General features: G+C 35.0%; 3 protein-coding genes across 3 annotated transcripts; 1 reads left to right on the top strand and 2 right to left on the bottom strand.

The window, feature by feature from the left end:
* Positions 1–2,165: 2,165 nt before the first annotated feature.
* On the top strand, positions 2,166–4,844 carry LOC116109241 (probable ubiquitin-like-specific protease 2A). The gene is made up of 8 exons (XM_031395477.1): positions 2,166–2,246; positions 2,655–2,901; positions 2,982–3,149; positions 3,237–3,368; positions 3,459–3,540; positions 3,622–3,732; positions 3,827–4,223; positions 4,398–4,844. The coding sequence occupies exons 1-7, from the start codon at positions 2,186–2,188 to the stop codon at positions 3,890–3,892; spliced, it is 867 nt and encodes a 288-aa protein (XP_031251337.1). The 5' UTR covers positions 2,166–2,185; the 3' UTR covers positions 3,893–4,223; positions 4,398–4,844.
* Positions 4,845–4,932: 88 nt separating this feature from the next.
* Positions 4,933–10,015, bottom strand: LOC116109233 (telomere length regulation protein TEL2 homolog). The gene is made up of 10 exons (XM_031395465.1): positions 9,960–10,015; positions 9,640–9,825; positions 9,258–9,418; positions 8,673–8,949; positions 7,878–8,092; positions 7,519–7,617; positions 6,907–7,433; positions 5,918–6,687; positions 5,407–5,605; positions 4,933–5,183 (listed from the first exon to the last, which is right to left on the bottom strand). Exons 1-10 carry the CDS (start codon positions 10,013–10,015, stop codon positions 5,025–5,027), a joined length of 2,649 nt encoding a protein of 882 aa, XP_031251325.1. The 3' UTR covers positions 4,933–5,024.
* A 10,961-nt stretch (positions 10,016–20,976) lies between these two features.
* LOC116109237 (26S proteasome non-ATPase regulatory subunit 6 homolog) lies at positions 20,977–25,048 on the bottom strand. Its single transcript, XM_031395471.1, has 8 exons — positions 24,823–25,048; positions 24,606–24,720; positions 22,676–22,766; positions 22,423–22,568; positions 22,110–22,329; positions 21,892–22,000; positions 21,529–21,697; positions 20,977–21,383 (listed from the first exon to the last, which is right to left on the bottom strand). The coding sequence occupies exons 1-8, from the start codon at positions 24,956–24,958 to the stop codon at positions 21,209–21,211; spliced, it is 1,161 nt and encodes a 386-aa protein (XP_031251331.1). The 5' UTR covers positions 24,959–25,048; the 3' UTR covers positions 20,977–21,208.
* Between the last annotated feature and the right edge of the window lie 893 nt (positions 25,049–25,941).

Raw genomic sequence — 25,941 nt, 5'->3', positions numbered from 1 at the left:
CAACGACCAAATTTGTGCCACATGTCCTCGCATCAAACCAAGATTTGACGATTAAGCCTACCCCATGTGTCATTCACATAGCAGATGGCTTCCTACACAAGTCTATCAATATTAAACATGTGTGTTCAGACTTAAGTATGAGAGAGGTTAACTCGATTATAGATAATTATACGTGTAAACTACCCCGTAATTATAACTCTCAACCACTTCTAGACAATGTATAAAAGGAATACTCTATGTCCATTTTGAGAGAGGATGATTCACACACACAAAAATGAAACCCACTAAGAGAGAGTTTAACCTTGCTTTTACGTGTTTCCCTTGTAATCATTATGTATGTAAAGCAAATACAAAGCAATAACATAGCAATTGACGTATGTTTGATTCATATTTGTCGAACAACTTTAAAAACCTCTTTTGCCACTTTGTTGTGGATTTTCTAACTCATTCCAAATTAATTATTCTTAATCACGTACATATCCTACTCAATCTCATCATGGTCGATTGGGTATGTTGTTGCGTTTTGGCATAACAACAATATTCTACTCGTGTTTATTTTACTTCTTGTAATTGAATTTATATGGGAAAAAATTAGAAACAATATATTTATGTAGAAATAATAATGGTATTTTCCTCTAACCAAACGTTTTTTTCAATTTTTATTTATTTTAACTATGACTTAAGGGTATTTAGGTTTTTTAAATTTTTTTAGCTTAAGTTTGAAGGTAAATAACTATTAATTATCTCTTTCTCGAATAATTTGAAATTTATGTACCAATTTGTAAGTTATTAAATATGTTATCCCCCAAATGATATTTGATTCTATATAACTTATGTTACTGTATTTTGATCAATTTACACTTCCTCAGTAATAGAAAGTTGAAACCATACAAACAGAAACATTACCTCACCCAAAACCGTAGGAGCAATGCTATGTACAAACAATTGATACAAATATTTATGTACAAAGTGACGTGACAGAAAATAAATAAAAGAGTAAGTTTCCTATGCCACATCAGTTTGTATACAAATTTTTGTAAGATTTATTTGAATATTTAGTATTATTGAAACTGTACACTGAAGATTATTATTATTATTATTATTAGAGTAATGTTACATGTACAAATAAATCTTACAAAGATTTGTGTAAAAACTGATGTGGCACAAAATAAATGGAAGAGTTAATTGGAATAGTGAATATGATGAGTTTGACTTTTTATATAGGGAGAATAATATTTTCTCACCCAAGGTTTGGCAAAACAACATTTTCCCACCCATCAAGTTTCAAAATGACACTTTCCCACCCTTCGTTAGGTCTGTTAGTGTTTTTTTGTTAATATTTGACTAAAAGATAAAAATACCTTTAAATAGTTTATTATAAATTAAAATTTAGTTAAGTGAAAGTTTTTACTCAAGTGTAAAGATACTTTTTTTCCTTTGTTTATTTAATTAATTAGGAATATTAACTATTAAGATTTTCTATGTTAATTAGTAAAAATAAAAAATATTATATTAGTAGATTATTGAATAACAGTGATGAGATATTCATGATATTATAAATAAATAAATATTAATGTCATTTAACTTTAAACAATTTGATAGCACTACTCTTAACTTTTTAGTTGGCCTAACTATTTTTTCTTTTTTGATTTTTTAATATCTTACTTTTTGGCTAATTCAAAAATTAAAAAAAAAGTTATAAAGTCAAATATTTAAGAGTATTTTCGTCTTTTCAGTTAAATATTAATAGAAAATATAACAGATTTTGACGAAGGTGGAAAAATGTCATTTTGAAACTTGACGAGTGGGAAAATGTCATTTTGCCAAACCTTGGATGGAAAAATATTCGTTCTCTCCTTTTTATATTCACTCTTTTATTTATTTTAGAATAATATTACAGATACATCATTCTCATACAACATTATCTGACAAGATATGATTTGGTGAAAGTTTACTTTTAACTTTAAATTAGCCAATCATATCTTATCATATAATATTGTATGAGAAATATTATATAAAAATGATGTAGGTGTAGTATTACTCTTTATTTTATTTCATATTATTATTATTATTATTATTTTGGATTTTCCCTGTACGAAACTACGAATTCTTTGCAGTCAAAACGGCAGGGAAATAATAAAATGCGGGAGAACCCTAAGTGTTCCTGAGAAACAACTGAAAAGAAATGGGGAAAGCACAGATTGGCCATCTCACCAATCCAATTGATCTCGTCTCTAAAACTCCTGGTAACACTTTTTGGTTTTAGTTTTGGTAAAATGTTGGTGAATACAGTAAAGCTAGATGTGTTATTTTGAATTGCTTCAAATACTATGGTGGGAAAATTGTTTTCCTAAAAGGGTTTTTGAGTTGTTTTTCATTTAAGCAGCAGGATTTAGTGATTGTGTGTTATGTATTTATCGCATTCAAGCCCACCTTTTTACAATGACCCAAATGAGAGAATGCATAATTAGTTTTGATTATCCTTGAGATCTTTAAATTAGTTCAGAATGTTACTGAATTTTTCAACTTAATTTTTTTACTTGTGGGAACTTAAATTTATTTTATGCTTGTGTTTTTTTATTGAAGTTATATAAATATTAGATTGAATAATGAATAGAAAAAGATTAATGGCTGAGTGTGTTATGCTCTGGCAGATATTCCTGATCAAATTTTAAAGCATCGCACTTGTTGGCTGCAAGTCTTAGCAAATTTGCGTTCTCGCAGAATCAAGACATCTAGACAACAGTTAAAGGACTTTGAATTAAATGCCCCGTGTTTTTTAGATACAATCCCTTGCCGTAAACGATCAACGAGAACTGTTAAGTGCAAGAATGAAATCTCTAAACGACAGAATAGAAAACAGAACAAACTAGACTCAGGAAAATTTGAGTGCCACTTGGAGTAAGATATTGTTTCTGTAATCTCTTGTGGTAGCCTTTAATTTAGTTAGCTTGTGCTGATTTTAGGTAAAATTTGTGTAGTAATTTGTGGAGGAGCTTACCGGAGGATAAGAAGTCTTGTTTTATGTGCCTTGATTCTTTATGGTTTAGCTTGTATACTAAGGCATCTACCAAAGAAAAGGTTTTGACATGGATTAAGAAGAAGAACATTTTCTCAAAAAAATATGTTCTTGTTCCCGTTGTTTGCTGGTGAGCATTTCTCTTACCTTAGCCACTAAATAACAGATTCCTTGTTAGTGCATGTAACTGTATCATTTCAAATCCTTTGTTTTTCAGGAGTCACTGGAGCCTGTTAATTTTCTGTAACTTTGGTGAGAGTTTGCAGTCAGAAACAAGAACTCCGTGCATCTTGTTGTTGGATTCTCTTGAAAAGGCAAATCCCAGGCGAATTGAACCAGACATAAGAAAGTTTGGCGTTTTATTATTGTAGTTATTATTATTTTTCGAATTACTGTCTTTGCCCTGTTGAGTATTGAACATTTACTCTCTGTGTTCAAGGTTTGTGTTGGACATATATAGAGCAGAGAATAGGCCTGTGACTAAGGAGGCAATTTCTCGAATTCCCCTTTTGGTGCCTAAGGTGATCAATATACTAGCTCTTGGTTAATTTTTCATACCAATGCCTGTAAATTTGCTCTTGTTTAATTTTATTTTATTTCAGGTCCCTCAGCAGAGAAATGGTGAAGAATGTGGTAAATTTGTTCTATGTTACATTAATATGTTTGTGGAGAGTGCTCCAGAGAATTTTAACATTGATGGCTATCCTTACTTTGTAAGCTTTCCTGTTGCTCTTATATTTTATCATTTGCAGCGTTGATAATTTATATTAGTGACAAAGTCTTATTACTTTCCTTAATATTCTGCAGATGGAAAAAAATTGGTTCAGTCTAGAAAGCATGGAACTTTTATGCAAGAAGCTCAATGCTTTCTAAAATATTGATTTTCCTAGTGTGTAGATGCAATCTATGAAACGTTATGATGTAGGCATATTATATTGACTCCTCCTGTAATGAAAATAGTGACTTGTATCTAAGTTTCACTCGGGACTACCGCGGTCTTGCAGTCTTACTATTATTTTTTCAGCCATGCTTCTCTGTACTGAGTAACAGGAGCTCTCCACAACAGTATTGATTGTTGTTTGCCAAATGAATTATTTATAGAAATCGACTTGAACATTAATATAGAGCCTGGAAAATTTCTAGGGCAAGTGATCACTCCACTTTGACTGTACAAGCTTGCCAGTTCAAAGCTTCAAACGATAAGGTAATTCTATCAATCAAAGTCTTCTTCCATTCTGCAATTGCCTATTCTCGGGTTTGTGCTAGGAACACATATAAGAACGAGAATGCGAACATGAACCTGAAGCTTTTACCTTTTACAATTCCTCTGAGTGGCGGATCTTGCTTTTCACTGCTTCTTTTCATGATTACTCCAAAGAATCGTCTTCTCTTGTGCTCTCGGATAATATCAGCTCTGAAGACCGCACTCCTGAAGCGTTTCGGTGTCTTCTCCTCAGGATCATCACCCACATTAATCTGAACATTGTAATAGTAAAGAATGTTTGCATTAACCAGTGAAGGCCACACCACCGCAGTAATATCATCATGATCCGTGACTGAGGGGGCAAACTCAGTCGCTCTAGCTGTGACTATGGGGGTAAACTGGTTTTGGACCCTTTGGGTAGGCGACGTTAGTTGGTGGTTGTGGCGATGATGATTTTGAGGGGACAAGAGACGAGAAGAATTTAGAGACGGCTGTCAAAGGCCACAGCCATCATCACATGATTCAAGGATCCTTAACGCATCACTTTTAAATGTTGAATAAAATCTGTCTGATTATATTACTTTTAACTTTGATAACTAGAGGTAATTAATTAGCAGCAAATTGAGTTAGTTGCATAATTTTGATTTTTGTATACGCATGATTGGTATCTTGTTAGTTATCATCTGATTTGTTAACCACAGAATCCAGGGAATTGAATACAAAATTTCTATAAATTTAGAATGAACGTCACTAACTGTACAATCAAAAGATCATTATCGGTAGCAAGATGGCGAAGTCTAGCTAGTATTCCACATTCGAGTTGGGGATTATGATTGTTCCCTTTGAGAGAGTAGATGGAAGGCCAACACCCTTTGACTTGAATGTGCTTTCGGCTGATTCTAGTGCTCGCGAAGCTTGGAGAGCCACTTCAGCATGGAGTTGGAGACACGACATAGCCAACTACAAAACATCAACAGTTACTCAAATAAGTAGACAGAAAAAGCAGATATATAGGACATTCCTTATAAATAATGAGACAAGGTAAATTCTGGAAGACGTGTATAAAAAGATGACAATATATGTTTGACTGTATGTAGTGTATACTATAACCTTTTTCGGAATCGAAAAAAACAATGAAGCCAAAAATTTGAGCCTTAATAGAGCTTAAAAATTCCTTGCTTACTGTATAGCAGTCTCTATCGGTGTCTGAATCAACTACATCAAGCGCCCATGATCGAATCCATTCAAGCCCACTAGAAAGATCAGCATTTCCTTCAAGCAAGGCAGATGCTACAAAAGAGGGATGAAGTGCAACCAACACACATGAAGCTGCAAAAAGAACAGCTCTTCTGACATATGCTTCTTTGTGACGGCATACCTCCCTGCATGAATTGACACCTTTAGATTAAGTGACATATCAACAAATGTCTGTTTCTTCAAAAATACGAAGCTGTCTTCTAAATGTGAAAATATCAGATATCTATGCAAAAGAATGGGTAAACCGGTATCTATTAGAAGGAGAACTGCCATCAATACATGCTATTATCACTTCTACAACGGGTATGCACAAACACTGAAACATTTTTTGAGACCAGGGCAAATGGTTGATCCTGCCCTGCCACTAAATAATGCTTCTCCCACAAAGTCAATCTCAAGGTAATGCCACAATCTGTTAACTGATGGTCAATAATTACCTGGATTTTAACATTTCTAGAAGAGCCGGAGCCAATGCAGATGCTTCTGGATGCATAGATGCACATTTTATGCAAACACCGAGCATATAGATAAGTTTTCCCAAAACAATAAAATCCCTCCCTAGCAAGTCAACACCATGCCTTTTCTTATCAAATCCCTGCATGGCAGGAAGCATAAATGCTGCTGCATACACAGGAAATTTGTTATGGGACAATTCCATCTGGTTTTCTTGTATATTTGCTGATTTGAGGCTCCATCGGCGCGTCTTCCCTTTCTTGATCTGACCAGGTTTTGATGGAAGTTCTCTCTCATAACGAGCTGACCAGTTCAGTAGAGTTCCTGTCTCTGAGATCTCTTCCCAGGCACTGGCTCCAGGGGGTCCAGTGCTACTAGGCAAGAACCATGGTTGAGTCTCTGAAATGGTTGAAATGCTGGCCCTTGCTTGATGTTTAGGTTTCATAACTTTAGAATTGGCAAGCTCTTGAGCTGCTTCTGTCATGATATCAAGGATCATAATGCGTTGGCTGACGTCTAAGTTAGGTGAATATAACAGCTTGTCTAGGGTTTCAAGAGATTCAAATGGACATGTGACAAGCAAAGCAACCAAGGCTCTGTGTCTCTTCTCCTCAGCTGATTCTTCCTCACCTTCTACAGCCACATCAGAGCAACGAACTTGTACAAGAGTTTTAACTAAATCACCTGCCACATGAATAAGTTCATCAGGTGATGCTCGCACAAGCTTTTCGGCAACATCAAGAGCCCTCTCCGCCTGCAATAGCAAGAATACTTGAGTCCCAAAAGAAATGGTTAACAGGCTTACAAAAAATTTATTTTACAAACAATATGCATGAGTCCAAGCTGGGAGATCTTCGGATCAATAAAATCTGCAGCAGGTAAAATATGAGAGATGCCACAAACTATTACCTAAAACTGTCCTGTCAGAAAAACCTTTTGTGACAAAAATGATCAATGAACACAAATGACTCACCCCGTCAGCATCATCGGATTTCCGCAGAGCTCCAACTACATCAACCAACTGTGAAATTTTTTTTTTCAAATCATTGTCATCATCTGACAAGTCATAGGGCTGTAAAGATGAGTCTGAGGAATCAGAATCCTCACTTGCTTTTTCATCATCCTCATCTTGATCAGAGACTGATTCATAATTTAGTGTAGCTGGATCAATAATTTCATCAGGATCAATTGAGTTTTCAAATAATTTGTTCTTTCCACCCTTCTTTTTGGTGAGCATTTCATCATGTGTTACACAGTCAAGGTCCTTTTCTGGCATTGAGGTTGATGCTGTTATCATTTTGTCAAGATTCTTTCCTTTGGAACTTGAGGTGAGCAGAGCCTCTTTATCACGGGTGGTTATTCCAAATTCCCAATCAATAGTTTCCCCAGTACAGCTATCATCAAGGTATAGAGGATGTTTTGGGTCAATTACTTTAGAGAACATAAAAGCAACACTACTAGCCATTTTCCGAACCAAATCATTGGGGCTCTCCAGCCTACCTGGCAGCAATTAAATTAAAGATATAAGCCATCATCAATAAACATCACAAGACAGTCTACCAAAGACAAAGGAAAAAGAACCTACAGCTAACTCCTTGAAGAATCAAGTGCATCACATCCTTGGTCTTATCTAGTTCCTCTTTGGACATCTTCCCAAGGCAAAGGCCTAAAGCTGCAGAAACATCTGTTTTGCAAGATTAAGGACAACAGGATCTGAAAAAAATTAAAATGCAATAAAAATGAGAGGAGTTCAGAAACAAAATGTCACAAACATTTAGAAGAGAGAAGCATGGGAGAATAAAATGTTTCTTCTAAAGCAGCAGGATTTCACACAAATAAAATTTGTTTAAGTAATTACCCTCAACAACTTTTCCTTTAATCGTAATCACCACCCAAGAATCTCAAGAACATCTTATCAGAGTATTAAAGAATGATAAAGGATACATGCTTGCTGCTCCATTGTGGCAGACAGCACAAACTCTCTCTTAGACCACACTGATACCAGCCGCTGCACAGTGTCTAAGAGACCTTGGGTTTCATGGTCTTTTGTGAGTGGACCAGCAACAGGTGGGCATTCAAAAACAGCAAATTGAAGAATCCATCTCAGGCAACAGATAGGAAATACTTTCCAGAGTAAAAATTTATCCACAAACATTGACCTAAAGGAGAAATGAAGAAAAAGAATTGACATCAAGTATAAATGGAAGCAACATTGTAATGTGCTACTTGGTCATCATAAAAAAAAAAAAAAAACAAAAAAAAAAAACTAGTGTTCCATAAATAATATTAGAGACTTAATATAATATGTCTAGTTGCATGACATAAACTTCAGTGCACTTGATTGTTATCAGTTTATCTCTTTTATGCATGTATGTTCATAAAGTTAATATGACCTAACTTTATCAGTAGTTATTTGGTATCAAAATGTCAGAGCAAAATTCTTACATTTCAATAAAGATGAAATTCAAAAGCCTATCCAAGAAGTCAAATATAAGAGAAAACGCCGCCTAAATTCATCTAGGAAGATTTCAGTATTTCAGGACTACACAATTGATATACTGCAGATTTTCATGGTTTCATACCATTACTTTCACAGGAAGATGAATCATTATTTCTCACTACATTAGATTCTGAATAATCTAAATGTGAGGGAAAGGGAGAGGAGGAAATAGACAGGGAAACATAATGAGAATCAACTTCAGTTGGTTAAAGAATATAAATGAAAGTATGTCCACTGACCTGATTGATGTCTGATGATGAAAAAGCTGATGAAACAATAACCAAATAATCCAGTATGCTTCACAGTCAGTCACACTATCAATTGCTAGCTGATGCAAAAGCTTTTCAGACATTCTTTCCACAGCATATGGATCTTTAATTGCTTCCATCATCTTCGACCAAATTATTGATTCAGGGTTAGACCCAAAAATGTCTTTGGGAGCTACATCACTATTGGAGAATAAGACGTTCTGAACATGTCTAAGAACACGAAGGACTACTTCACTTGAAAGCACATCTGTGAATGAGGAAATTTTTGACTTCAGTGTCAACACTAATTCCATATGCCCAAAAGTATGAACGAAACAAAATTATTTGAAATATTAATCACAAAGCAAATTGGTCTACAAATAGAGGGCTGCAACCATCAAGTTTTATCAAATTTTCAGTTGGTAAAAGAATTTTTTTTTTTTTTTTTTTTTTTTTCCATTAGAAATAGAAAAAAAGAATTATGAAGAGTACAAGAAGACATCTACAGAAAAATAAATGGTTTTGCAGAAAATCAACTTGAAGCACATTGAATTAGAAGAAAATATATAAACTTACCAGAAGAACCACGCCGGCAAATGCGAGAAAAAGTTTCCCCAACAAATAGCGAAGTCCCATCCAGTTCAATTTTTTTAAAGGTAGCGACTTTATCTGAAAGATTGGCAGCCCTTTCTTCTAGTCCAGATAGAAGTTGAATGGTTATCATCTTGAAGAACAAACTATGATACTCTTGTGAAGAACTTACAATAAATTCATGGCAATTATAGAGGAAAGTTCAATCTGTAACAACCAAGGATAGTGTATTGACAAATCCCTTCAAATAAAAGATAGGCAACAACACAGCATTTGAAGAAAACGTGAACTCATTAAACACACATAGAAATGCTGTAATTGCATGCATAGTTAAACCATATATTTGCACATGAGAGAATAAGGATACTGTGATGTAAGTGAAGTCGGTGCTCTCAGCCGTGCTTTGTCTGGCACAGATGCAACAAGCTGTGCCACCCTTGAAAGAGATGGCCTCAGCCAGTCGTTTGTAGAATCTTCATACATGCAAGAAACGCCAAATTCTCTAGCCATCTGGAGAACTCCATTATTTTCAAGCAAGCAAAGTACAACTAATCTGTCATAAATTATTTAGATGGCAATGGATAGTTAGAAGTCTGTGTTGAGGCTTGATCAATTAAGAATGAAAAAAAAAAAATCTACGAAACAACAGAAATTTGTAGGATTATCATAGCAAACCAACAAATATACAATGAAATATTAGAATTGTTTGTCACAGTTGTCTGTTCTGTCAGAATGATGCTCATACTGTTACTCTCACACACTGTTGCAATTCATACAAAGAAGCATAGGTCGGCTTTCAAATCCATGAAATATCTCCCATTAAATGCTGGATTTGACACACTTAAAATTTAATAATCTTTCTTGTGAGAATGTTTTGCAAGTTTCATCCAAGCTTTGATTTTTGACAAAATAAAGAGACTCAATCCTAAACAAACACAGAAATCAAGCCAAACCAAAAGTCAGCCAGACATCTGTTACCAAAATATACATCAAATACTTTTTTGCTTATTATTACAAGCAAAATCCTATGATAACCAAATAGGCTCAGAAAAGACATATATAGTATAATTTAGAGAAATGGAAATCAAAGAGAGTCAACAAACTTAGCCTCTGAAAGAAAAATTCAGTTTCAGAGAAAATTATTATATTCATCCAAGATATTTACTATTCATTATTTTATAGTCTATGATATTAAAAGACATGAGCCAACCAAATAAGAAAAGGACAGCAGAGTTCTAACACCATATATATAGCACAAAATATGGCAATTTTCTTCATTTTATCTTGCACAAATGGAGTTATCAACTAATTCCTTGTTTCTTCCATCAGAGCTACAAAATACCCTGATTACCAACTTTAAATGATATAATCTTAGATCTCAAAACCACTAAGCGTTCCTGAAGCTGTAAAATTTAGCTCAGCGCAATAAAATTACAGCAACAGGAGGTGGGAGGAGGGTGGGAGACATTCATGCTGAAACCTACGCTTAATAAAACTCAAGCACAGAGAATGACTGGCCAACAGAATTTCAAAACTAAATATTATTCTGTAACCTAGTCCCGTTGTCCTCAGGTCAACATCGGAATACAAAATTTGGAGACAGAGGATTAAGAAGACAAGAATAAAAAAAACATTAGAATAGCAGCCAGAGGGAAACCTTACGTAAAGACCATCACCCCCGAAAGGCTCTATTAAACATCTAGTTCAATCTAGTAAGTTCCGGCAGAGTACCATCAAGCCCAATTATTTCTGCAGACCCATCTTGTGTTTCCCTTCAGTATTCACTGATGTGAAATCCAAATCCAAATCCACAGAGGGCTTCCAAACCATTTTATAAGGTTTACAACTGTAAGACTCTCTTCTAAGCCAACTATAAAACCACGGCGTTCAATTCTTTATTCAAGATTTTTAACAACGACACAGCCATTAAGAACACTGAGAAAAATCAGCCACCACCTTTCCTCACACAATATACAGTACTACCCATATTATCCTCAAATACTGAGTAACATAAACTGCAACCAATTTGACATGCTTGCAACAGTTTGAAAAAGAAATACTCAATTTGAAGCAGAATATCAAGCAGTGTGACCGAGGGACATTCTATCATAGTTTATCAAAACATGCATCCCTTCAAACTTTAAGTTCCAATCTCCGTAATTAATTAGTTAAATATTTAATTCTGGTAGCATTAAGCCATTAACAACCACCATCAACAAATATGATTCCATTTCGCAATTACAACTAATGATTAACTTAGACCCGAACACAAACCGCTACACTAAATTGAGCCTCATTCAAGAAATTCAAATTTTCACATAGAAGCTCAGTAAAAACCAGATAAAAAAAATGTAAATCTCTTCTATTTCCTTCCAATTATCGGCAACCAATAAAAAAAAGCACTAAAAATAACTCACTTTTCATCAAACTTCTTAATCTCCTCGTCGATCTTCGCACGCATCGTGTCAAGAACGCTCTGATCCATATCCAGCACGGACTCCTCCGCTAGGGTTTATAAAACGTGGCCATATCTACATTTGAAACAACAAAAATTAAAATGCAATACAAAAACTCTAGAGTAACTCGAAAAAAAATGTAAGAGACTCAAAGTGCATCGAGCGAATTACGTACCGTCGGCTTTGACCATAGCGAAAACTTCTTCTTTTAGACGGACCTTCTCGATGTCTTGAACATCTGGGTGAGTTAGAAGGAAACGCTTGTGAGCAAGTACAAGGTGTGGTTGTTGAGTTCCGTCTTGGCTATCCATGGCTGAGTCGGGTTACTGAGTGACTTAGATTTCCAAGCTTGGATTTCTTGAGAAAGGAGGAAGGTTAGAAGAGAGAAAGTGTGCGTTGTTCGTAGTGGATTATAATGATATATAACTTCAAAAGTCTGGCTTGCAAATCTAAGTGGGCCGTCGTGGGCTTTTAATTAGTTAAATTTTAAATAGCCCATTGTTCTTGACAGTGTCAGAATTTTCTATTGTTTCTTCAAATTTCAGGCTCCATTTGGTTATTATGGGTGGTTTTAGTAATAATCTTTTAAAAAAATTAAATTAGGTGGGTATTACGATGTAGAATTTTTTAAATTAACATAAATACTCCATGTTTATTATTTACTAAAACCTCCTATAATAAAATATTCAAAGTTAACAAAAACACCCTCAATCCACTCATAAATACGGACAGCCGGCCACCACTACTAGAGGGTGGTCGGAGTTGCCTTATCGGCGCGGTGACTAACTCGATCTTTCCGTTCGCGTGCCGATTGGCCTTTCCGGCCTCATTGACGACCAAAGATACGGCCGTTGTTGATGGTCAACGACAACCATATCTTGGCCGTCGTTGACGACTGTCTACGGCCAAAGATCTGTCCACGGCCAGATCTTTGGCCATAGATCTGGCCTTTTCCGGTCAAATCTACGAAAAGACTAGATCGATGCACACCAGTTGAATCTGGTCGGTAGTGCGCCATTACACCAGATTCCGGCCAGCTTTCGACAGTGGTGGCAAAATCTGGTAAATTTGGGTTATTGGGGTGTTTTAGTCAATTTTTAAAAAAATTAGGAATTGTTTAATTAAATTAACAAATTTAGGGGGATTAAAAAAATTGAATAATTTAAAAAACTATTTAAAAATAGGTGGAATAAAGTTAACTTTTTTGGAAAAACTATTATAGTTTTCCCAATATGTAAACCAAACATAGCCTCAGTATTTTATGAGGGTTAATTATGTTGATATGGGGTTCTGAACATAATATATATTGTTGTGCATGACTTTCCAACGACCAAATTTGTGCCACAGTCCTCGCATCAAACCAAGATTTGACGATTAAGCCTACCCCATGTGTCATCACATAGCAATGGCTTCTACACAAGTCTATCAATATAAACATGTGTGTTCAGACTTAAGTATGAGAGGTTTAACCGATTATAGATAATATACGTGTAAACTACCGTAATTATAACTCTCAACCAATTTAGACAATGTATAAGGAATACTCTATGTCCATTTTGAGAGAGGATGATCACACCACAAAAAGAAACCCACTAAGAGAGAGTTTAACCTTGCTTTTACGTGTTTCCCTTGTAATCATTATGTATGTAAAGCAAATACAAACAATAACATAGCAATTGACGTATGTTGATTCATATTTGTCGAACACTTTAAAAACCTCTTTTGCCACTTTGTTGTGGATTTTCTAACTCATTCCAAATTAATTATCTTAATCACGTACATATCCTACTCAATTCATCATGGTCGATTGGGTATGTTGTTGCGTTTTGGCAAACAACAATATTCTACTCGTGTTTATTTTACTTCTTGTAATTGAATTTATATGGAAAAAATTAGAAACAATATATTTATGTAGAAATAATAATGGTATTTTCCTCTAACCAAACGTTTTTTTCAATTTTTATTATTTTAACTATGACTTAAGGGTATTTAGGTTTTTAAATTTTTTAGCTTAAGTTTGAAGGTAAAATAACTATTAATTATCTCTTTCTCGAATAATTTGAAATTTATGTACCAATTTGTAAGTTATTAAATAGTTATCCCCCAAATGATATTTGATTCTATATAACTTATGTTACTGTATTTTGATCAATTACATTCCTCAGTAATAGAAAGTTGAAACCATACAAACAGAAACATTACCTCACCCAAAACCGTAGGAGCAATGCTATGTACAAACAATTGATACAAATATTTAGTACAAAAGTGAGTGACAGAAAATAAATAAAAGAGTAAGTTTCCTATGCACATCAGTTTGTATACAAATTTTGTAAGATTATTTGAATATTTAGTATTATTGAAACTGTACACTGAGTATTATTATTATTATTATTAGAGGAATGTTACATGTACAAATAAATCTTACAAGATTTGTGTAAAAAATGATGTGGCACAAAATAAATGGAAGAGTTAATTGAATAGTGAATATGATGAGGTTTGACTTTTTATATGGGAGAATAATTTTTTCACCCAGGTTTGGCAAAACAACATTTTCCACCCATCAAGTTTCAAAATGACACTTTCCCACCTTCGTTAGGTCTGTTAGTGTTTTTGTTAATATTTGACTAAAGAAAAAATACCTTTAAATAGTTTATTATAAATTAAAATTTAGTTTAGTGAAAGTTTTTACTCAAGGTAAGATACTTTTTTCCTTGTTTATTTAATTAATTAGGAATATTAACTATAAGATTTTCTATGTTAATTAGTAAAAATAAAATATTTATTAGTAGATTTGAATAACAGTGATGAGATATTTGATATATAAATAAATAAATATTAATGTATTTAACTTTAAACAATTTGATAGCACTACTCTTAACTTTTTAGTTGGCCTAAATATTTTTTCTTTTTGATTTTTTAATTCTTACTTTTTGGCTAATTCAAAAATTAAAAAAAAGTTATAAAGTAAATATTTAAGAGTATTTTCGTCTTTTCAGTTAAATATTAATAGAAAATATAACAGTTTTGACGAAGGTGGAAAAAAATGTCATTTGAAATTGCGAGTGGGAAAAAGTCATTTTGCCAACCTTGGATGGAAAAATATTCGTTCTCTCCTTTTATATTCACTCTTTTATTATTTTAGATAATATTACGATAACATCATCTCATACAACATTATCTGACAAGATATGATTTGGTGAAAGTTTACTTTTAACTTAAATTAGCCAATCATATCTTATCATATAGATGATGAGAAATATATAATAAAAATGATGTAGGTTTTAGTATTACTCTTATGTTTATTTCAATATTATTATATATTATTATTTGGATTTTCCCTGTACGAAACTACGAATTCTTTGCAGTCAAAACGGCAGGGAAATAAAAAAGCGGGAGACCCTAAGTGTTCCGAGAAACAACTGAAAAGAAATGGGAAAGCACAGATTGGCCATCTCACCAATCCAATTGATCTCGTCTCTAAAACTCTGGTAACACTTTTTGGTTTTAGTTTTGGTAAAATGTTGGTGAATACAGTAAAGCTAGATGTGTTATTTTGAATTGCTTCAAATACTATGGTGGGGAAATTGTTTTCCTAAAAGGGTTTTTGAGTTGTTTTTCATTTAAGCAGCAGGATTAGTGATTGTGTGTTATGTATTTATCGCATTCAAGCCCACCTTTTTACAATGACCCAAATGAGAGAATGCATAATTAGTTTTGATTATCCTTGAGATCTTTAAATTAGTTCAGAATGTACTGAATTTTTCAACTTAATTTTTTACTTGTGGGAACTTAAATATTTTATGCTTGTGTTTTTTTATTGAAGTTATAAATATTAGATCGAATAATGAATAGAAAAAGATTAATGGCTGAGTGTGTTATGCTCTGGCAGATATTCCTGATCAAATTTTAAAGCATCGCACTTGTTGGCTGCAAGTCTTAGCAAATTTGCGTTCTCGCAGAATCAAGACATCTAGACAACAGTTAAAGGACTTTGAATTAAATGCCCCGTGTTTTTTAGATACAATCCCTTGCCGTAAACGATCAACGAGAACTGTTAAGTGCAAGAATGAAATCTCTAAACGACAGAATAGAAAACAGAACAAACTAGACTCAGGAAAATTTGAGTGCCACTTGGAGTAAGATATTGTTTCTGTAATCTCTTGTGGTAGCCTTTAATTTAGTTAGCTTGTGCTGATTTTAGGTAAAATTGTGTAGTAATTGTGGAGGAGCTTACCGGAGGATAAGAAGTCTTGTTTTATGTGCCTTGATTCTTTTGGTTTAGCTTGTACACTAAGGCATCTACAAAGAAAAGGTTTTGACTTGGATTAAGAAGAAGAACATTTTCTCAAAAAAATATGTCTTGTTCCAGTTGTTTGCTGGTGAGCATTTCTCTTACCTTAGCCACTAAATAACAGATTCCTTGTTAGTGCATGTAATTGTATCATTCAAATCCTTTGTTTTTCAGGAGTCACTGGAGCCTGTTAATTTTCTGTAACTTTGTGAGAGTTTGCAGTCAGAAAAAGAACTCCGTGCATCTGTTGTTGGATTCTCTTGAAAAGGAAATCCCAGGCGAATTGAACCAGACATAAGAAAGTTTGGCGTTTTATTATTGTAGTATTATTATTTTTGAATTACTGTCTTGCCTGTGAGTATGAACATTTACTCTCTGTGTTCAAGGTTTGTGTTGGACATATATAGAGCAGAGAATAGGCCTGTGAATAAGGAGGCAATTTCTCGAAATCCCCTTTTGGTGCTAAGGTGATCAATATACTAGCTTTGGTTAATTTTTCATACCAATGCCTGTAAATTTGCTCTTGTTTAATTTTATTTTATTCCAGGTCCCTCAGCGAGAAAATGGTGAAGAATGTGGTAAATTTGTTCTATGTTACATTAATATGTTTGGGAGAGTGCTCAGAGAATTTTAACATTGATGGCTATCTTACTTTGTAAGCTTTCCTGTTGCTTTATATTTTATCATTTGCAGCGTTGATAATTTATATTAGTGACAAAGTCTTATTACTTTCCTTAATATTCTGCAGATGGAAAAAAATTGGTTCAGTCTAGAAAGCATGGAACTTTTATGCAAGAAGCTCAATGCTTTCTAAAAATATGATTTTCTAGTGCGTAGATGCAATCTATGAATCGTTATGATGTAGGCAATATATGACTCGTCCTGTAATGAAAATAGTGACTTATATCTAAGTTTCACTCGGGACTACCACGGTCTTGCAGTTCTACTATTATTTTTCAGCCATGCTTCTCTGTACTGAGTAACAGGAGCTCTCCACAACAGTATTGATTGTGTTTGCCAAATGAATTATTTATAGAAATCGACTTGAACATTAATATAGAGCCTGGAAAAATTCTAGAGCAAGTGATCACCCACTTTGACTGTACTAGCTTGCCAGTTCAAAGCTTCAAACGATAAGGTAATTCTATCAATCAAAGTCTTCTTCCATTCTGCAATTGCCTATTCTCGGGTTTGTGCTAGGAACACATATAAGAAAGAGAATGCGAACATGAACTGAAGCTTTACCTTTACAATTCCTCTGAGGGCGGATCTTGCTTTTCACGCTTCTTTCATGATCTCCAAAGAATCGTCTTCTCTTGTGCTCTCGGATAATATCAGCTCTGAAGACCGCACTCCTGAAGCGTTTCGGGGTCTTCTCCTCAGGATCATCACCCACATTAATCTGAACATTGTAATAGTAAAGAATGTTTGCATTAACCAGTGAAGGCCACACCACCGCTAGTAATATCATCATGATCCGTGACTGAGGGGGCAAACTCAGTCGCTCTAGCTGTGACTATGGGGGTAAACTGGTTTTGGACCCTTTGGGTAGGCGACGTTAGTTGGTGGTTGTGGCGATGATGATTTTGAGGGGACAAGAGACGAGAAGAATTTAGAGACGGCTGTCAAAGGCCACAGCCATCATCACATGATTCAAGGATCCTTAACGCATCACTTTTAAATGTTGAATAAAATCGTCTGATTATATTACTTTTAACTTTGATAAAGAGGTAATTAATTAGCAGCAAATTGAGTTAGTTGCATAATTTTGATTTTTGTATACGCATGTTGTATTGTTAGTTATATCTGATTTGTTAACACAGAATCCAGGGAATTGAATACAAAATTTCTATAAATTTAGAATGAATGTCACTTAACTGTACAATCAAAAGATCATTATCGGTAGCAAGATGGCGAAGTCAGCTAGTATTCCACATTCGAGTGGGGATTATGATTGTTCCTTTGAGAGAGTAGATGGAAGCCAACACCCTTGACTTGAATGTGCTTTCGGCTGATTCTAGTGCTCGCGAAGCTTGGAGAGCCACATTCAGCATGGAGTTGGAGACACGACATAGCCAACTACAAAACATCAACAGTTAACTCAAATAAGTAGACAGAAAAAAGCAGATATATAGGACATCCTTTAAAATAATGGACAAGGTAAATTCTGGAAGACGTGCATAAAAAGATGACAATATATGTTTGACTGTATGTGTGATACTATAACCTTTTTCGTAATCGAAAAAAAACAATGGAGCCAAAAATTTGAGCCTTAATAGAGCTTAAAAATTCCTGCTTACTGTATAGCAGTCTCTATCGGTGTCTGAATCAACTACATCAAGCGCCATGATCGAATCCATTCAAGCCCACTAGAAAGATCAGCATTTCCTTCAGCAAGGCAGATGCTACAAAAGAGGGATGAAGTGCAACCAACACACATGAAGCTGCAAAAAGAACAGCTCTTCTGACATATGCTTCTTTGTGATGCATACCTCCTGCATGAATTGACACCTTTAGATTAAGTGACATATCAACAAATGTCTGTTTCTTCAAAAATAAGAAGCTGTCTTCTAAATGTGAAAATATCAGATATCTATGCAAAGAATGGGTAAACTGGTATCTATTAAAAGGAGAACTGCCATCAATACATGCTATTATCACTTCTACAACGGGTATGTGCAAAACACTGAAACATTTTTGAGACCAGGGCAAATGGTTGATCCTGCCCTGCCACTAATAATGCTTCTCCCACAAAGTCAATTCAAGGTAATGCCACAATCTGTTAACTGATGGTCAATAATTACCTGATTTTAACATTTCAGAAGAGCCGGAGCCAATGCAGATGCTTCTGGATGCATAGATGCACATTTTATGCAAACACCGAGCATATAGATAAGTTTTCCCAAAACAATAAAATCCTCTAGCAGTCAACACCATGCCTTTTCTTATCAAATCCCTGCATGGCAGGAAGCATAATGCTGCTGCATACACAGGAAATTTGTATGGGACAATTCCATCTGGTTTTCTGTATATTTGCTGATTTGAGGCTCCACGGCGCGTCTTCCCTCTCTTGATCTGACCAGGTTTTGATGGAAGTTCTCTCTCATAACGAGCTGACCAATTCAGTAGAGTTCCTGTCTCTGAGATCTCTTCCCAGGCACTGGCTCCAGGGGGTCCAGTGTACTAGGCAAGACCATGGTTGAGTCTCTGAAAGGTTGAAATGCTGGCCCTTGCTTGATGTTAGGTTTCATAACTTTAGAATTGGCAAGCTCTTGAGCTGCTTCTGTCATGATATCAAGGATCATAATGCGTTGGCTGACATCTAAGTAGGTGAGTATAACAGTTTGTTTAGGGTTTCAAGAGATTCAAATGGACATGTGACAAGCAAAGCAACCAAGGCTCTGTGGTCTCTTCCTCAGCTGATTCTTCCTCACCTTCTACAGCACATCGAGCAACGAAATTGTACAAGAGTTTTAACTAAATCACCTGCCACATGAATAAGTTCATCAGGTGATGCTCGCACAAGCTTTTCAGCAACATCAAGAGCCCTCTCGCCTGCAATAGCAAGAATACTTGAGTACCAAAAGAAATGGTTAACAGCCTTACAGAAAATTTATTTTAACAACAATATGCATGAGTCCAAGCTGGGAGATTTCGGATCAATAAAATCTGCAGCAGGTAAAATATGAGAGATGCCACAAACTATTACCTAAAACTGTCCTGTCAGAAAAACCTTTTGGACAAAAAGATCAATGAACACAAATGACTCACCCCGTCAGTCATCGGATTTCCGCAGAGCTCCAACTACATACAACCAAATGTAATTTTTTTTTCAAATCATTGTCATCATCTGACAAGTATAGGGCTGTAAAGATGAGTCTGAGGAATCAGAATCCTCACTTGCTTTTTCATCATCCTCATCTTGATCAGAGAACTGATTCATATTTAGTGTAGCTGGATCAATAATTTATCAGGATCAATTGAGTTTTCAAATAATTTGTTCTTTCACCCTTCTTTTTAGTGAGCATTTCATCATGTGTACACAGTCAAGGTCCTTTTCTGGCATTGAGGTTGATGCTGTTATCATTTTGTCAAGATTCTTCCTTTGGAACTTGAGGTGAGCAGAGCCTCTTTATCACGGGTGGTTATTCCAAATTCCCAATCAATAGTTTCCCCAGTACAGCTATCATCAAGGTATAGAGGATGTTTTGGTCAATTACTTTAGAGAACAAAAAAGAACACTACAGCCATTTTCCGAACCAAATCATTGGGGACTCTCAGCCTACCTGGCAGCAATTAAATTAAAGATAAAGCCATCATCAATAAACATCACAAGACAGTCTACCAAGACAAAGGAAAAAAAGAACCTACAGCTAACTCCTTGAAGATCAAGTGCATCACATCCTTGGTCTTATCTAGTTTATTTAAAATAAAACAAAATAATTGGTGGCACATATGCATCAAACATTGAAGGACAAAGGTTGAAATATTGATTGGCCCATAAGCCGTTGTTTTCAAAACCATAGTATCAAGTGGGCAAATGATAAAAGATACGGTAATATATTGAAAAATGGTACATGATATTAAAAGATTGGACAAGTTCTAGCAGTACTGTATGTTGCAGGAGCAGCGGGACCTAAAACCGTGGGAGCCTGAATTGAGTTATTCACCATCCAACTTTCTTTTAAGCATCACCAAAAGGGAAGACATTGGGGTAAAAAAATTTATCAATCAATTGAAAATGTGAAGGAAAAGAAGTATATAGCTTGCAAATACTGGATCCAGATCCACTAGCGATGGCCCAATAAGTCTTACATATCCCCACGCATCATATCACCGATTTCGTGCTCCTAAAGTTTCAATAATGCATTGGAAAAGCTATTTCTGAAACGACATCATGCTTGCTGAGAGGTTTGCTTAATTAGATCCCCAAAGCAAAATAATTAGATATCATGTATTCGTGCACTCAAAATAATCACCTCAAGAAGGAACTCATATAACAAATGGGGATGATGACAACTTAATCAGCTATAATTCTAAACAAATTTGCAAAGCAGAGAAAGCAGATCTTAACTAGTATCAAGTTAATTCAGATAAAGGCAAACAACAAGAGTTCCTATTCTCTGTATTTCTTTATAACTCGCAAATTTCAGCATCATTTCAGAATTAAAAAATTGCCTCAACCAATTTCATAGATCAATCACACGAGAAAGCTTCTGGATGCGGTTCAATAAGAAGTCCCCTTGCTTGATTGTTGCTTGGTAAAGAGCATTCTTTGCATCCGGGCGATTAGTTTCAAGAACACCAGCAACCTTATCAATCTTACAATGAAGCTTCCCAGCTGCAATAAACCGTGATAGCTCCCTGGAGAAATAAAAGGGTTACGCTTACTGATAGGCCAAAATATTCAAACATAACAGGACCTCAGAATATAAGGGACCATCTAAACTTTTTTTTCTTCAAAAGTATATATATAAAGGAACATGCATTCATGCAATTAGGTACTCACAGATCAATGAACTCCACTGTTACACCAAATGCCTTTGCCATTGCTTCAATAGTAACGCTCTTATAGGATTCCAAAAATTGAGAATACACAACGGTTCTGACCTCCCTCATGTAATACCGAAAGTGTGGATACAAATAACGGTCCAATTTTATTTGCTCTGTCAAGCCAGCTGAAAATAGAACAATAAAAAAAGCCTAGCTGTGAGAACATAATTCAGACACCTTATGAATGGTCAATCATTATATCACCACAAATTCAAAGGTGATAAAGCAGCACTATAATTCAGAGATAAAGCAAAACAACCAACAATTCTGAAGACATTCAATTAAATTGTGGTACAAGAAATATTAGATCTATACTTACCAAAAGCAGAGAAAAATGATTTGTATTGACAATCATAAAGAGAGTTTAAGAACTCGGAAAGATAAGGGATTTTCCCAATCACTGTCAAGATCTCAGGAGCATCCACCACCTGCAGTTAGTTCAAATTAGCAAGATTGACAGTAAGCATGCCATTTGACTAATAGAACAAATAAAACCAAGAATTCACTGCATAAACACTGGTGCATAACCCCAGATACCTTTTGCTTCAGGGAAACTCTGTCCAATGATATAATACTTGTAAGGACAGTGTAAAATATGAAGGTGTCATACGGGAAAAGCTCATAAGTTGTGAACGTTGAAATTGAATCGAAAAATAAATTGGCTGCCTTCTTAAAATTCCGAGTGGACATGCAGTACAAGCCTTCATACACCTTCAAACGGTTCTTCCTTTCCCAATCACCTCCCTCTTCAAACAAGCTGGCATCATAAACAAACAGTTAAATCAGAGATTCACAGGCCGCACTTTAGGGAAATGTAAATGAAAAAGGTCGTCGGAAATTGCTGACGCACTTCTTGGCCTTATCAATGCTCTTGGAAATAAGATCAAAATCCATGTAGAAAAACCCAAGCTGCAGTGTATAGAACACCAAATCCATCTTTTGCCCAACAGCAACTGTTTTGCCTTCTGTTATCTTCAGTTGTTCCAAAGCTTTTTCCTGGGTTCAAGTGGGACAATTTTTTAATTAAAACAACAAATGCACAAAAAGCATATAATTGTGGACTAAAATACTACAAAAAGCAACAAGTCATAATAGTTATATACCTTATCACCAATCTGAATGTAAAATAATGACTTAGCTAAATGAGCTTCACGAACTTCACTTTCACCCAAATTCTCTTCAGCATCAGCAATCCTATAAAAGACAACCAAAAGAAATGATTACCCATTTACTGATTGCTTTCCAATAAAATATAAGCAGGAGCCATGGGAGGGCTCTTATTTGACATGATTCAAAACAAACATCCAATGATTCACCCACAACATCCGACACTGACTCAATTTACAATGTTTCCATTATCTATGGCACATTAGGTCAGGCTTTCAAATCCATGAAATATCTCCCATTAAATACTGGATTTGCACCATTTAAAATTTAATAATCTTTCTTGTGAGAATGTTTTGCAAGTTTCATCCAAGCTTTGATTTTTGACAAAATAAAGAGACTCAATCCTAAACAAACACAGAAATCAAGCAAAACCAAAAGTCAGCCAGACATCTGTTACCAAAATATAACAATCAAATACTTTTTTGCTTATTATTACAAGCAAAATCCTATGATAACCAAATAGGCTCAGAAAAGACATATATAGTATAATTTAGAGAAATGGAAATCAAAGAGAGTCAACAAACTTAGCCTCTGAAAGAAAAATTCAGTTTCAGAGAAAATTATTATATTCATCCAAGATATTTACTTATTCATTATTTTATAGTCTATGATATTAAAAGACATGAGCCAACCAAATAAGAAAAGGACAGCAAGAGTTCTAACACCATATATCAAGCACAAAATATGGCAATTTTCTATCATTTTATCTTGCACAAATGGATGTTATCACCTAATTCCTTGTTTTCTTCCATCAGAGCTACAAAATACCCTGATTACCAACTTTAAATGATATAATCTTAGATCTCAAAAACCACTAAGCGTTCCTGAAGCTGTAAAATTTAGCTCAGCGCAATAAAATTACAGCAACAGGAGGGTGGGAGGGAGGGTGGGAGACGATTCATGCTGAAACCTACGCTATTAATAAAACTCAAGCACAGAGAATGACATGGCCAACAGAATTTCAAAACTAAATATTATTCTGTAACCTAGTCCCGTTGTCCTCAGGTCAACATCGGAATACAAAATTTGGAGAAAGAGGATTAAGAAGACAAGAATAAAAGAAAACATTAGAATAGCAGCCAGAGGGAAACCTTACGTAAAGACCATCACCCCCGAAAGGCTCTATTAAACATCTAGTTCAATCTAGTAAGTTCCAGCAGAGTACCATCAAGCCCAATTATTTCTGCAGACCCATCTTGTGTTTTCCCTTCAGTATTCACTGATGTGAAATCCAAATCCAAATCCACAGAGGGCTTCCAAACCATTTTATAAGGTTTACAACTGTAAGACTCTCTTCTAAGCCAACTATAAAACCACGGCGTTCAATTCTTTTATTCAAGATTTTTAACAACGCACACAGCCATTAAGAACACTGAGAAAAATCAGCCGACCACCTTTCCTCACACAATATAACAGTACTACCCATATTATCCTCAAATACTGAGATAACATTAAACTGCAACCAATTTGACATGCTTGCAACAGTTTGAAAAAGAAATACTCAATTTGAAGCAGAATATCAAGCAGTGTGCCCGAGGGACATTCTATCATAGTTTATCAAAACAATGCATCCCTTCAAACTTTAAGTTCCAATCTCCGTAATTAATTAGTTAAATATTTAATTTCGGTAGCATTAAGCCATTAACAACCACAATCAACAAATATGATTCCATTATCGCAATTACAACTAATGATTAACTTAGACCCGAAACACAAAACCGCTCCACTAAATTGAGCCTGATTCAAGAAATTCAAATTTTCACATAGAAGCTCAGTAAACAACCAGATAAAAAAAATGTAAATCTCTTCTACTTCCTTCCAATTATTCGGCAACCAACTAAAAAAAAGCACTTAAAAATAACTCACTTTTCATCAAACTTCTTAATCTCCTCGTCGATCTTCGCACGCATCGTGTCAAGAACGCTCTGATCCATATCCAGCACGGACTCCTCCGCTAGGGTTTCATAAAACGTGGCCATATCTACATTTGAAACAACAAAAATTAAAATGCAATACAAAAACTCTAGAGTAACTCGAAAAAAAAATTGTAAGAGACTCAAAGTGCATCGAGCGAATTACGTACCGTCGGCTTTGACCATAGCGAAAACTTCTTCTTTTAGACGGACCTTCTCGATGTCTTGAACATCCGGGTGAGTTAGAAGGAAACGCTTGTGAGCGAGTACAAGGTGTGGTTGTTGAGTTCCGTCTTGGCTATCCATGGCTGAGTCGGGTTACTGAGTGACTTAGATTTCCAAGTTTAGGATTTCTTGAGAAAGGAGGAAGGTTAGAAGAGAGAAAATGTGCGTGCTGGTCGTAGTGGATTATAATGATATATAACTTCAAAAGTCTTGTCTTGCAAATCTAAAGTGGGCCGTCGTGGGCTTTTAATTAGTTAAATTCTAAATACACCCCATTGTTCTTGACAGTGTTAGAATTTTCTATTGTCTCTTCAAAATTTCAGTAAATGTATTTTATGAGGGTTAATTATGTTGGTATGGGGTTTCTTGAATTTGTTGTGCATGAACTTTCCAACGACCAGATTTGTGCCACGTGTCCTCACATCGAACCAGGATTTGACGATTAAGCCTACCCCATGTGTCGCTCACATAGCAAATGGCTTTCTACACAAGTCTATCAGTATTAAACATGTGTGTTCAGATTTAAGTATGAGAGAGGTTAACTCAGATCCAGATTATAGAGGATTATACGTGTAATCTATCCCGTAACTATAGCTCTCAACCACTTTTAGATGATGTATAAAAGGAAGACTCTATCTCCATTTTGAGAGAGAATGATTCACACACACAGTTTAACCTTGCTTTTACGTGTTTCCCTTGTAATCATTATGTATGTAAAGCAAATACAAAACAATAACATAGCAGTTGATCGTATATTTGATTTATACTTGTCGAACCACTTTAAAAACCTCTTTTGTCACTTTGTTGTGGATTTTCTAACTCATTCCAAATTAGTTATTCTTAATCATGTACACATCCTACTCAATCTCATCATGGTCGATTGGGTATATTGTTGCGTTTTGGCATAACAACAATATTCTACTCGTGTTTATTTTACTTCTTGTAATTGAATTTATATGGGAAAAAATTAGAAACAATATATTTATGTAGAAATAATAATGGTATTTTCCTCTAACCAAACGTTTTTTTCAATTTTTATTTATTTTAACTATGACTTAAGGGTA

This window comes from Pistacia vera, unplaced genomic scaffold (assembly GCF_008641045.1).
Source record: "Pistacia vera cultivar Batoury unplaced genomic scaffold, PisVer_v2 Contig576, whole genome shotgun sequence".
Classification (NCBI taxonomy): Eukaryota; Viridiplantae; Streptophyta; class Magnoliopsida; order Sapindales; family Anacardiaceae; genus Pistacia; species Pistacia vera.
This window is presented reverse-complemented; position numbering and strand designations above follow the sequence as displayed.

Excerpts from the sequence above, each read along its gene's own strand:
- LOC116109241 (XM_031395477.1), top strand. The coding sequence starts at position 2,186 with ATGGGGAAAGCACAGATTGGCCATCTCACCAATCCAATTGATCTCGTC. Across the intron at positions 3,541-3,621 it reads TTCCCCTTTTGGTGCCTAAG|GTCCCTCAGCAGAGAAATGG; the intron begins GTGATCAATATA and ends ATTTTATTTCAG. Across the intron at positions 3,733-3,826 it reads TTGATGGCTATCCTTACTTT|ATGGAAAAAAATTGGTTCAG; the intron begins GTAAGCTTTCCT and ends AATATTCTGCAG.
- LOC116109233 (XM_031395465.1), bottom strand. The coding sequence starts at position 10,015 with ATGAGCATCATTCTGACAGAACAGACAACTGTGACAAACAATTCTAAT. Across the intron at positions 9,419-9,639 it reads CCGACTTCACTTACATCACA|TTTGTTCTTCAAGATGATAA; the intron begins GTATCCTTATTC and ends AGAGTATCATAG. Across the intron at positions 6,688-6,906 it reads AATCCGATGATGCTGACGGG|GCGGAGAGGGCTCTTGATGT; the intron begins GTGAGTCATTTG and ends TTGCTATTGCAG.
- LOC116109237 (XM_031395471.1), bottom strand. The coding sequence starts at position 24,958 with ATGGATAGCCAAGACGGAACTCAACAACCACACCTTGTACTCGCTCAC. Across the intron at positions 22,569-22,675 it reads ACATTCAGATTGGTGATAAG|GAAAAAGCTTTGGAACAACT; the intron begins GTATATAACTAT and ends ACTTGAACCCAG. Across the intron at positions 21,384-21,528 it reads ACAGTGGAGTTCATTGATCT|GGAGCTATCACGGTTTATTG; the intron begins GTGAGTACCTAA and ends TTATTTCTCCAG.